The sequence below is a fragment of the Lynx canadensis genome, chromosome D1 (genome assembly GCF_007474595.2).
Source record: "Lynx canadensis isolate LIC74 chromosome D1, mLynCan4.pri.v2, whole genome shotgun sequence".
Classification (NCBI taxonomy): Eukaryota; Metazoa; Chordata; class Mammalia; order Carnivora; family Felidae; genus Lynx; species Lynx canadensis.
In genome coordinates this window covers 57820454-57833489 of record NC_044312.2, presented here as the reverse complement: position 1 = coordinate 57833489, position 13036 = coordinate 57820454, and the positions used below count along the sequence as shown (strand labels likewise).

The 13036-nt window shown below is 41.3% G+C and overlaps 1 protein-coding gene across 3 annotated transcripts in view; it reads left to right on the top strand.

Moving 5' to 3' along the window:
- Positions 1–12464, top strand: part of PPME1 (protein phosphatase methylesterase 1) — a 90959-nt gene extending 78495 nt beyond the window's left edge. For all 3 annotated transcript variants that reach the window (XM_030331151.1, XM_030331152.1, XM_030331153.1), the window contains 5 exons: positions 4063–4192; positions 5081–5125; positions 9172–9236; positions 9861–9928; positions 11239–12464. In XM_030331151.1, coding sequence (XP_030187011.1) covers positions 4063–4192; positions 5081–5125; positions 9172–9236; positions 9861–9928; positions 11239–11257 — 327 coding nt within the window. In that variant the 3' untranslated portion in view covers positions 11258–12464. The remainder of the gene's footprint in view (positions 1–4062; positions 4193–5080; positions 5126–9171; positions 9237–9860; positions 9929–11238) is intronic.
- Positions 12465–13036: the final 572 nt, after the last annotated feature.

Below are 13036 nucleotides of genomic sequence, written 5' to 3'. Positions count from 1 at the left end.
CTGCCCTCCCCTCCAGCAACCCTCAGTTTGTTCTTGGTAGTTAAGAGTCTGTTTTCTGGTTTGCCTCTCTTCCCCCCCCCCCCCCCGTGTTCATCTATTTGGTTTCTTACATCAATCTGTTTTATTACCATTTGTCAGAGGAAGGCATCAAACTAAACTAACTTTATGATCCACCTCTCCAGAGAAAAGATTTATTATCATAAGCCTAAATAAAGGAGCAACTCTTAATTCTATCCAGATTTTTTATTTTTACATTTTTAGGACTTGAGATGAACTCCTTTTTTAAAATTTCTTTTTATAGTATTATTATCCTTGGAAGTTCCCTTACCTTAAATTTGTCATTTGCACGTGAAGTACATTGTGCATTGAAGAGGGTCTTGCTGTCTCTGACTGTGGAAATCTATTAGAAATGGCTCATAAATGGGAAGTGTTGCCCATGCAGCACTTTAGTGAGAACTGGAAGACCCAAGTTTCCTGACTACCCACCCCATGATCTTTTTCTTTCCTTTTTTATATTTTGGTTTAAAAAATACATAACATAAAATTTACCACTTTAATCTTTTTTTTTTTTTTTTTTTTTTTTTAGTGCGCAAGAGGGGAGAAGGGCAGGAGAGACAGACAGACAGACAGACAGAGAGTATGAATCCTAAGCAGGCTCCATGCTCAGCACAGAGCCTAATGCAGGGCTCGATCCCACTACTCTGGGATCATGACCTGAGCCAAAATCAAGAGATGGATGCTCAACTGACTGAGCCACCCAGGCGCCCCACCACCTCAATCATTTTTAAGTGTATAATTCGGTAGTGTTCACACTGTTGTGAAACAGATCTCCAGAACTTTTTCATCTTGCATATCTGAAACTCTATACTCATTAAACAATTTCCCTTTTCCCCCATACCTACCATTTTACTTTCTGTTTGTATGAATTCCACTACTTTAGATACCTCATAGAAGTAGAATCAGTATTTGTCTTTTTGTAACTGGCTTTAGTTAACAAAACGTCTTCACGTTTCCTCTGTGTTGTAGCATGTGACAAAATCTCCTTCTTTAAGCTAAATAATATGTATATAGTACATTTTGTTTATCCATTCATCCATCAATAAACATTTGGAGTGTTTACACCTCTTGACTGTTGTGAGTAATGTTGCTATGAACATGGGTCTGCAAATATCTCTTCAAGACCCTGCTTTCACTTCTTCTGGATATATACCCAGAAGTGAGATTGCTGGATAATATGGTAGTTTTATTTTTAATTTTTGAGTAACTTCCATGCTGTCTTCATAGTGGTTGTACCATTGTGTAATCCCACCAACCGTGCCCCAGGTGTTCCAGTTTCTCCATATCCTTGCCAACACTGGTTATTTGGTCTTTTTTGATAATAGCCATCCTAATAGGTGCAAAGTGATATGTTATTGTGGCTTTGATTTGCATTCCCCTGATGATTAGTGATGTTAAGTATCTTTTTGTGTACTTATTAGCCATTTGTATATCTTCTTTGGAGAAATGTCTGTTCATGTCCTTGGCTCATTTTTTTATTCAGGTTGTTTGATTTTTTTTTTTTTTTTTGCTATTGAGTTGTAGGAGTTCCTTATATATTCTGAATATTAACCCCTTATCAGACATATGATTTGTAAATATTTTCTCCCATTCTGTACCTTTTCACTCTGTTGATTGTGTTCTTTGATGTGCCGAAGTTTTTTTTAGTTTAATGTAGTCCATTTATCTAATTTTGCTTTTGTTGCCTCTGATTTTTGTGTTATAACCAAGAAATCATTGTCAAATTCAATGTCATGAAAAACTACATGAAGCTTTCCTCTATGTTTTCTTCTAGAAGTTTTATGGTTTGAGGTCTTACATTTAGGTCTTTATCCATTTGAGTTAAATTTGTGTATTATCCAACTTCATTATTTTGCATGTGGATATTCAGTTTTCCCAACACCACTTGAAAAAACTATCCTTTCTCCATTGAATCATCTTGGACCCTTGTTAAAGATCATTTAGCCATATATGTGAGAGTTTATTTCTGGGCTGTCTAGTGTATTCCATTGGTCTCTTTGTCTTTAGACCAATACCATGAGATTTGGATTACTGTAGCTTTGCAATATGTTTTGAAATTAGAGAGCATGAGTCTTCCAATTTTGTTCTTTTTCAAAATTGTTTTGGCTATTTGGGGTCCCTTGAGATTCCATATGAATTTTTGATGAATTTTTCTATTTTTGTAAAAATGTCATTGGGATTTTGATAGGGATTGTTTTGAATCTGCAGATCGTTTTGGGTGGTATGGACATCTTAATCATCTAATGATCTCTAACACAGTATGTTGCTGTCTCATGTTCACTTCTAGGTTTTCATATTGTGGTTGCTGTGGTATCCCAATTGTTTATTTCAATTATAATATGTCAAATTTTCAGTGATCCAGAAAAGTATAGAGAATCATTTATTTGTTCAGCTTGTATTTGATGAGTGCATACTTTGTGCCTGTCTACTATATATCAGGATTTAAGATATAGATATAGATATAGATATAGATATAGATATAGATATAGATATAGATATATAGATTTTTTTAAATTCTAGTTAACATACAGTGTAGTCTTGGCTTTAGGAGTAGAACTCAGTGATTCATCTCTTACCTATGACACCCATTGCTCATCTTGAAAAGTTCCCTCCTTAATGCGCATCACCCATTTAACCCATCTCCCCACCCACCTCCTTTCCAGCAATCGTCAGTTTGTTCTCTGGATTTAAGAGTCTCCCTCTCTGTATTTATCTTATTTTTCCTTCCCTTCCCCTATATTAACAGATATATTTTGTAATATTTGAGTCAGGTTTCCTTTTTCAGATAACTATGGCAGGGACATTATATCATTATTATTAATCAAAATATAAGAAAAAATGTTCTAACAAATCAACGTATTTTCCCTTTTTCCTTCCAGTTCCTTCTCTCTATGTACCACATTTTTCCAGTAGTAATGCTCACTTAGATGACATGTTATACTCTGCTTCTTTCTCTTAATAGTATATCATCAGCATTTTTTTCATACTGCACTGTGCTTTTTGTAATTATCCTTTTTTTAAAATTTTTTAATTTTATTTTTTATTTTTTAAAATTTACATCCAAATTAGCATATAGTGAAACAATGATTTCAGGAGTAGATTCCTTAATGCCCCTTACCCATTTAGCCCATCCCCCCTCCCACAACCCCTCCAGCAACCCTCAGTTTGTTCTCCATATTTAGGAGTCTCTTCTGTTTTGTCCCCCTCCCTGTTTTTATATTATTTTTGTTTCCCTTCCCTTATGTTCATCTCTTTTGTCTCTTAAAGTCTTCATATGAGTGAAGTCATATGATTTGTGTCTTTCTCTGACTGACTAATATCACTTAGCATAACACCCTTCAGTTCTATCCACGTAGTTGCAAGTGGCAGGATTTCATTCTTTTTGATTGCCGAGTGATACTCCATTGTATATATATACCATGTCTTCTTTATCCATTCATCCATCGATGGACATTTGGGCTCTTTCCATACTTTGTCTATTGTTGATAGTGCTGCTATAAACATGGGGATGCATGTGTCCCTTTGAAACAGCACACCTGTATCCCGTGGATAAATGCCTAGTAGTACAATTGCTGGGTCGTAGGATAGTTCTATTTTTAGTTTTTTGAGGAACCTCCATACTGTTTTTCAGAGTGTCTGACCAGCTTGCATTCCCATGTAATTATTCTTTTGATGGATATGTTCTTTTCGCCAAATGGATATAAGAGAAGCTCAGTCTTGGCTCTACCATTTACTAGCTTTGTGACTTTAAGAAAGTTTCCTAAGTTCACTGAAATTAATAGAAGTAAAAAGTAAACTTCTAGTTATTTAAACATGGGAATTACAACAATAACCTATATCACAAGACTGTTATAATTGATTAAGTGTATGTGAAAATGTCTGGGACATAGTAGGCCCTTAATAAGTGCTAGTTTCCTTCCCTTTCCTTTTCCCAGGGACCTAGTTATTATCCTGTTCCTCCAGGGGTTGCCCTCAGAGACTCAGAACTTGCTCTTATTCCTTCAGACCAAGAAAGACCATCCGTACACTTGGAGAATTGAACTGGCGAAAACAGAAAAATACTGGGATGGCTGGTTCCGAGGCTTATCCAATCTCTTTCTTAGTTGTCCTATTCCTAAATTGCTGCTCTTGGCTGGTAAGTGTGTATGTGTATGTATTAGCTCAGGCTGCCATAACAAAATATTATAGATTGGGTGCTTAAACAGTGAATTTATTTTCTCACAGTTCTGGAAGAAGTCTGAGATCAGGGTACCAGCACAGTCAAGTTCTGGTGGGAGCTTTCTTACTGGCTTGCAGACAACTGCTTTCTCACTATGTCCTTATATGGCAGAAGAGAGTGAGAGTAAGCTCCCTGGTGTTTATTCTTAAAAGGATATTAATCCTGTCATATGAAGGTCCTACCCAAATGACCCCATTTAACCTTATTTACTTCTTCATTTTGACCCTAATTATTTCCATATCTCTAAATGCGGTCACATTGTTGATTAGGGCTTCAACGTATGAATTGGGGGGAGGAGGACACAGTTCAGTCCATAGCAGCGTAGGTATATCATCATCTGAATATGTCCTTGTTAAAACTACTCATCAAGTGGGTAGTGACTTCCAAAGTGAAGTCCCATCCTCACTCATTTGTGCTTTTCTCCTCTCCGTACCAAATCCCTAAACTAACTAAGCATAAGCATTCATCTGGGATAGTTTAATTCTGGCTTGCCTTCAATCCCTGGTTAAGCCCAAGGCCTTCTAGAGTGGTATAAAGATATTCTGAGTATAATGAAAATTTTTAAAGTAAAACCCTGTTTTCAGAAACCAGTTTAAATGAGCAAAAAGATTGCAAGGGAACCTCATTCTGGAAAGCTTCATGTGGTGAGCCTATACCCTCACGGAGTTGGGATTGGCATTAACACGAGTTGATAATGTCATCATGTTTACAAGTTTGTGGCAGTTTTTCCTACTTGAATAGCAAAACCTGTTTCGCACAGCCTTTTCTAGTAAGCTACTTCCGGATTCTCCTATTTTGTTCTAGGTGTTGATAGATTGGATAAGGATCTGACTATTGGCCAAATGCAAGGTAAGTCATCAAGAAATTTTGTCTCCAGGTCTTTCTCTAAGGGCAGAGAAAGGGACATAGTCATGTGGAAATTAATGAGCTTTGAGTTACCTGAAACTTGACATCAACATCCATTCCTGACCCACTATTTGATTATAGGCAAATATTTCCCTTTTCTGAGCTTCATTTTTTTTTTTTTTGCCATCTAAAAATGGGACTTAATTACCATTTACATCTCAGAGTTGTAAGGATTAAAATGAGAATGTGTCTTTGCAGAGAGCAATATAAACCATAAAGTACCCTATAAATATATAATATTGTGAAAGGAGATATTCTGAATACTTATCAGTATTTTTTTTAATTTAAAAAAATTTTTTTAAATTTAAAATTTTTTTTAAAAATTAAAAAAAAAATTTTTTAATGTTTTAATTTATTTTTGATAGAAACAGAGCGTGAGCAGGGAACAGGCAGAGAAAGAGGGAGACAAGGAATCTGAAGGCTCCAGGCTCTGAGCTGTCAGCACAGAGCCCGACTCAGGGCTCAAACTTGTGAACCACAAGATCATGACCTGAGCCAAAGTCAGAGGCTTAACTGACTGAGCCACCCAGGCTCCCCTACTGATCAGTATTTTTATCATTGTTGGACTTCATAGGAAAGGAAAAGATCCAGGATAATAGAATGCATAAAGATGTAAACTGTGTTTAGAAGATAGCCTGGTGAGGTGGTAAAAGCAGACTCTGGGGGCGCCTGGGTGGCGCAGTCGGTTAAGCGTCCGACTTCAGCCAGGTCACGATCTCGCGGTCCATGAGTTCGAGCCCCGCGTCAGGCTCTGGGCTGATGGCTCGGAGCCTGGAGCCTGTTTCCGATTCTGTGTCTCCCTCTCTCTCTGCCCCTCCCCCGTTCATGCTCTGTCTCTCTCTGTCCCAAAAATAAATAAACGTTGAAAAAAAAAAAATTTAAAAGCAGACTCTGAGGTTGGGAGAACTGACTTTGAGTACTGCTTCTTTCCTACTCATTTTACCACCCTATAAAACGAGTATAAAATTTCTCAGTCTATAAAATGAGAAAGTTGATGGCAGCTTCACAGGGATCATGAGGTATAATGAGTAGAAAAGTGACATATTGTGTTCAGGTCCAGGTGTGTTGGCCAGATGGAAGTGGAGGCTCTTGCTTTAGTATAGATGAAAAGTTTGGTAAAGGTGAAGTCAATAGGCATTGACATCTTTTCAGGTATGGGAAGAAGAGGTGCTAACTCTAAGGCCAAATTTTCAGTCTTAACCAGATTCTGTTCTTGACCTTCTTTTTTTTCTGCTTACTCTCTCTGGGCAATCTCATGGCTTCTGTTTATACCCTGATAACTCCCAAAGCTAAACATCCAACTCATACCTCTCTCCTGAGCTGTAGACCTGGCCCATATATCAAACCTGTTGGACATCTCTACTTGGATGTTCATGGGCTCAAATTGTTCTTTTAGCTGTCCTCAAGCTCTCCACAGTAAAAGGGACTATATTCCCTCACAATAGTTGTTCAAAGGCTCCTGAATGATTATTACATCCTGGACCCAGGCACTTCTCCCCTACCCTTCCTCTACCTGAAGTAGCCTAAAGCCTGGAGCAAGACCATGGGCTGGGACTGTATGAGTTTTATGGCACTGATGTTGGTAATTTTGAGCTTAGACATCTTTCCTTAAATTCAATTCAAGCAAATCTTTCCTAAGCAGTCTTTCTATCTAAGACCTATGCGTAATGCTAGACAGACAGAAGAATCAGATATGGCCCCTATCTGAAAGCAGTTGATCTGGACTGAATAGCATTTGAAAGAAACCATTATTGATCACCAGCCTTGAAATCAGACAGTCCTGGGTGGTGAGTCACTGTTACTAGTGTTGTGGTTGAATGAATTGCTAACTTCTTTAATCCCAAGTTTCTTCATCTGTAAAATGGAAATAATGCTATATCTTAATACATTTGTTTGGTATTTAACTGAGAAAATGTGTGTGAAGTAAGTCTGACAAATGATGGCTTCATTATATTCAGGAAGTACTCATGATTTCCTGCTATTTCCCCAGTAAGTAAGGTTTATGCCAAGACTACTTTCTCTTTCAAAGCATCCCATGAGTATAGAAAGTAAATGGCTGAAGTGAGGGACATCCCATAAAACAAAGAGAAATGGCCAAGTTGGCATAGATCCAAACCACAGCCTTCCCAGCATTGTGTTTAAACCTGCTAAGTTAGTTATAGATTCCTAGAAACCTAGCATTCATTCATGATACTACTTGGGTAAATACTTTATGCTGTCTAAACATAAGGTTCTTCATCTGTAAAATTAGAGGGAAGCGTTTGGAAATATGCCCACTTCATAGAATAATTGTGAGGATTACCCATGATCGTTATTTTATTTACCAGGTACAATGTTGTTAGTATGTAGGAACAAAAAAAATGCATCCTAGACATCAAGCCCAGGGTGATTGGAGTTGTGTTATCAGGTCATTCGCTCAGTTACTCATTAAGACTTACTAAACACTAACTCAATGTCTTGCCCTGTGTTGGGCTCTATTAGGAATAATAGAGCAAGTAATGATATTAGGCTCTGTTTTACAGAAATGGAATACTCTTGGGAAGGCAAGCCACCAGTGGCATATAAAATATAAGCTTACAAAACAAGAGGGGCACAAGCTGCTCTGTTTGGATCCATACGTGTTAGTAGTAGTACCTTAGGAGATACAAGAGGGAGGAGATTAGGCTGAACTAGGCTGGAGCACCCAGGGGCAGACTACAGCAAGAGGATGGGCATAAGTTGGGCCTTACTGAATGGAATGGTCTTAGTTCCTCTATTGATTAAATAAGCAGACTTGGACAAATGACTAACCATGGTATTAGTTTCATTATCTCAGAAAAGAATTTCAGTGTTTGTCCTGTTCAGTTTTATAGGGTAGATTGAGAATCAACTAAAAAAATGGATAGAAGAGTATTTTGAAAAAATTTTAAAGCACTGTGTAATTGGAGTAAGAATCCTAGAATGTGATGACCAGAGGACTTCAGAGCATATTGCCTTATTTTGTAATAGAGCCACTTAGGCTCTGAGAGTCTGTTCTGTCTACTTAGGTCCCATATCCTTTGGTCTGCTTTGGGATCTTGCTTTATCAGTTATCTTGGTTCACTCTTAATAGCTATCACATTAATGGTGAGCTTACGATGTTCTACAAGTGTGAGAAAGTGGTTAGTATAGTCTGGCATATAGCACTCAAATGGAAACTTATTCTTGTTATAATAAATTTCAAAATCCTTAACATAGCTTACAAAACCTTTAATGGTATGGTCCTTGCTCTCCTCTCCAGCCTCATTGTTAACTCTCATGAGCTCCATGTCAACCTTTTTATTTCCAGGAGCAAATGCCATTTCATCCTCCTTTCCTTTGTATAGGCTTCCCCCCCACCCCCGCCCTGCTCTGTGTGGGAAGCCTTCCTATATCCTTATTTGATTGTGAAGCCTCCTTTCCTATGTTTTTCCAGTTCCGTGTACTCTTTTATCATAGGAACCACATGCTACATTAAAATTTTGTTTTTTGTGTTCCCTTACAAGACTATAAATCCCCTGAAAACAGGAACTGTTTCTTCTTGTGTGTCTGGCCCAAAGTAAATGCATGCCAAAGGAAAAAATGAAGGGAAAATCATTTGCCTAAGGTTACATTCTCCTCAAGCCTTGGTGATTGGGTCTAGACTGTTGGGGAGGGTAGTAGTTAGGGAGGTTCTGAACTCCTAGTGTAGCCTGTGAGACTGCAGAGCTGGTAAGGAAAGGGCCATTTTATTTATGGGTTTTTTTTGTTTTGTTTTTTTGTTTTTTTGAAAAACAAAGTGTGGGAGGGGAGAGAGGAAGAGGGAAAGAGAGAATCCCAAGCAGGCTTCACACTGTCAGTGCAAAGCCTGATGTGGGCTCATACTCATGAACTGTGAGATCATGACCTGAGCCAAAACCAAGAGTCAGATGCTTAACTGACTGAGCCACCCAGGCACCCCAGGAAGGGATCATTTTAGTCCCTGAGATCACCTGGATTTGTTTCCTCTCCAGGAAAGTTCCAGATGCAGGTCCTACCCCAGTGTGGCCACGCAGTCCATGAGGATGCCCCCGACAAGGTGAGTCTGATGCTCTGTGACTGTTGAAGGACAGCTGTGAGAGTAACCTTGGCTCTCACAGAAAATAGTACAAACCCTTGAGTTAGCCTGTGTTGCCCTCAGCAGCTTTTGTGGGGCCTATGCAGATACAACTTGCACCATCTCCCCAAACCTCTCCCTGGCAGCTGCTTATGGTCTTAGCTTTCTGTGTATGTGCTGAGGAGCCACTGACACCTTGCCGTTTCATCCCAGGTCACTCTGGTTAAGATCTTGAGCTCTGCTTCTCTCTTTTTCCCAAAAGCCAGGTGTAAAAAGGGAAAATTGGGGTAGAAACTGCCTCCTAAACTATAGTTAGTAGTTAGTAGTTAATATGTACTCCTCCTATGGGAATAAGATGCTTTGTAATTCTCAGGGATAAATAAGCCTTCACATCATTCCCCTTGACTTCTCTGGAGCTATCCCTGGCAAGGACGGTGGGGAAGAGTCTCCCTGGCCCTGCCAGGACTCAGATCCTTTAGATTTCAAGTCCAGCAGGTCCCATAAGTCCACTATAGAGCCTAACCTTCCCAAAAAAGCATACAGGACCTCCAGAGGTGATCCCCACTGTTAATGTCACATAGCCTGGAATATCTCTCCCTTTTCCAGGTAGCTGAAGCTGTTGCCACTTTCCTGATCCGGCACAGGTTTGCAGAGCCCATCGGTGGATTCCAGTGGTAAGGAAGTAACACAGGTTTAAAGAGCCCAGCAGTGCTGGCCAACCACAGCAAAAAGATATTTGTAATGTTGTAAATATCTCTACCTTACCCCTGCCCAGTTTGGGTCACCATGCCTTTCTTCTTCCTCCTCAACATGGAACCAAGTATGTATGTTTTTGTTAAGCCATGGTTGATTGTTTCTGTGTGCTTTGGTCCAGTGGGTTGTTGCAAAGATGAGATTAAATTATGCCTAGTCCCTACTCCACCTGACTTCTTAAAGAAATCCCCCCACTTCTTGAGGTGCCCCTTGTCTGAGGAGGCTGGGGTGGGAATCCGTCTTTTTCCAAGCTCTTAGGTAAGTTCTGTGTGCCATCTCCTGCCCTGCTGCTGAGGAAGGCTGGGCAGGCCATGGAAGCTGTATAGAGATCCAGAGCTGGGTTTTCAACCTCAGTACTATTGACATTTGGGGGCCTGTCTTGTGCATTGTAGGATGTTTGACAGCATCCCTAGCCTCTAACGCACTAGAAGCCAGTAGCACTCCAACATACACACTCAAAGTTATGGCAAGGAAAAATGTCTTTAGGTTTTACCAAATGTCTCAAGGAAGACAAAATCACTAACAGTTGAGAACCACTGGTTTAAAGGGAAAAGGGTGCCTCTCACCCTAGGAAGCTCTTCATCTGATTAGGGAGACATAGTTAGACTCTGTCAAGGAGGAGGAGTAAGAGAGGCATGATTACCCAAACCACACAGACTAGGCCCCCACCTTAGGGAACTCCTGATCTGTGCTACAGAATGTCCCTGATTCTCAGCCCACAAACTCAATGAGTCATACCTGCCAGTTGGAAAGTCCTAATTTTGGTGAGGGTCCAGGGGAACTGGTTCCCTACCTTTAGGAATTTGAAGAAGAAATGTTGAAGAAAAGAAATCGCTTCTGCATTAGAAAACTCTAAATGCCAGGGCCTGGGATGTGAGGATCACAGGGCAGGGTCGGCATTGGAAATGATGACAGGAGCCTGGTACAAGTGACTCCTTTATGCGAAACCACCCCTCAAGCAACTAACTATTGATGGATACCAGGAATCAAAAGTAAAGACTTAGTTTTTCTTGATAATAATAGTGTCTGGGGCCCCTGGACCATTTGGAGCTTTGGTCATATCACCACTTCACAGACCCTGTGTCTAGACCTAGATGGGGCTGTGGGGAGGTCGGACAATCTGCAGGGGCCTTGTGACCATGAAGGCCTGGGCTTTCTGGAGGAGACAGTGTGAGCAGGAGAAAACTAGTAATGGTCACATTTGTTTTCCTTCTCTTTCCATTCTTCACAGTGTGTTTCCTGGCTGTTAGTAACCTGCTATCCGTCCCTCCCCCAACACTGAGCTCTGTTGTAAATACATCGCACCAGAGGCCACTGTGATGCCGCTGTCTCCTCCTCACCATCCCGCCCGACCATGTGACACCGGCTCCCTATAGACGGGCATCCCCAGATGTACAAACCCTTTTGTGTATTCCTGCCAAAAGCATTGTTTTCCAGGGCCTTTGACCAACCTCGACCAACTTAGTCCAAGGCTCCCCAGCTCCCACCCCTTCCCTGTTCAGGGGTAGCCCCTGCCTGTTCTTCTTACCTTGCCTAGGGTGAAGCCTCCATCAGAACTGCCACCCTGGGCCCCTATTCCTGGTATTAGGCAATGCACCTGGGTCCAAATGTCTCCCCAGGCTCAGGGACCTCCATTCCTTAAGATTGTTCTTGGTATGGTCCTGCCCTACCTCATGGGATGGACCATGCACAGGGTGGTCCTTATATTTCCTTTCAAATAAAATACCAGTCAGGTACCTTTTTATCCCAGTCTTACTCTTCCAGGCTTGGAAGACCCAGAGAGGCCAGGATCCCATCCTTAGGAATGGGGAGGGGTGTTGGATAGCATCACAAGAAACCAGCCTGAAAATCAGGTCCAGCCAGTCCAAGCACATGGCCTCCCATCTGGGGAGAGCCCACTGTCCCTCTCCCACATGTCTGGGCACCTGCCCTGGGCTGAGGCCAGGCTGCTCCAGGGGCCTCTTGAGCCCTCACCTGCCACAGAACAACCCAGGTTAAATACAGCCCATGCACAAAGCCATAGGCCAAAGCCTGTGGAGTTGTTTTTAAGAATCAAATTTAACCATTTTCATAATTGGTCCCTGGAGGTGTGCAGAGTGCCCGCTTGCCTCTTCTAGACCCACAGCTTATCTTCACCATTTGTGGTTTCCATGTCACTCTTCATAGAAACAGTACAGCCCAGCATCCTCAATCTTTGCCCTCTTCCGGCTGCCTCATCACAGCACTGCGGCCTCCCCCTACTGCCCAGGCACGCCATTTCCAAGGGCAGGAAGGGGCAGTCTCCTGCAGCCCATCTTTTCTGTGACTGTCTTAGGTGATGCGTAATCCCCTCCACCTTTCCACCCAACAACTTCCTATCCCTGTCCTGCTGCACGGTCCAGAGTCTGGGACCTACTTTGTTTCTTTGTTATTTATGACCTTGTTTAAAGAAAATAAATATCTCCCAATGTTTATTGATCTTGTCTTTCTCCATGGGGTTGTCCTTATTTCTGTTGATCTGGGGGCAGGGGACAGTTTGTTGGATTTAGTCACCTTAGGGCTCTAGAAACCCCTTTCCTGAAGCCCATCAGCATCATATGCTCTGCCTCCTCCCCACATCCAGAATCCCAGTGGAATGGGCAGAGCCAGCCTCTACTGCAGCCAGGGAGACCCACATTCCAGTCCCATTCTTCCAGTTATTTGCATGGTCAGCTTTGGCCCAGAACAGGACAGTTTGTGCACTGTTCACGTGAGTTCAGGCACTCATGGCTTCACATCAGCCAATACCAGAATTTTGTCCACAACCCAGATCATCTCCTGAGCTCTAGATACTTAGATCTGTCTTCCTCCTTCTATCTCTCCCAGATGACCAAAAAGCCACTCATATTAACCATTCCTGAAACCAAACTCACCTTCCCCCTAAAACTTGTTCTTCCTTCCATGTTCCCTTGCTCTGTAAGTGGTAGGTACCACCATCTCTCCATTGTCCAAACCAGACACACAGAGCTCTCTAGATGACTCCCTCTTATACCCATATCTGGCTTACCACC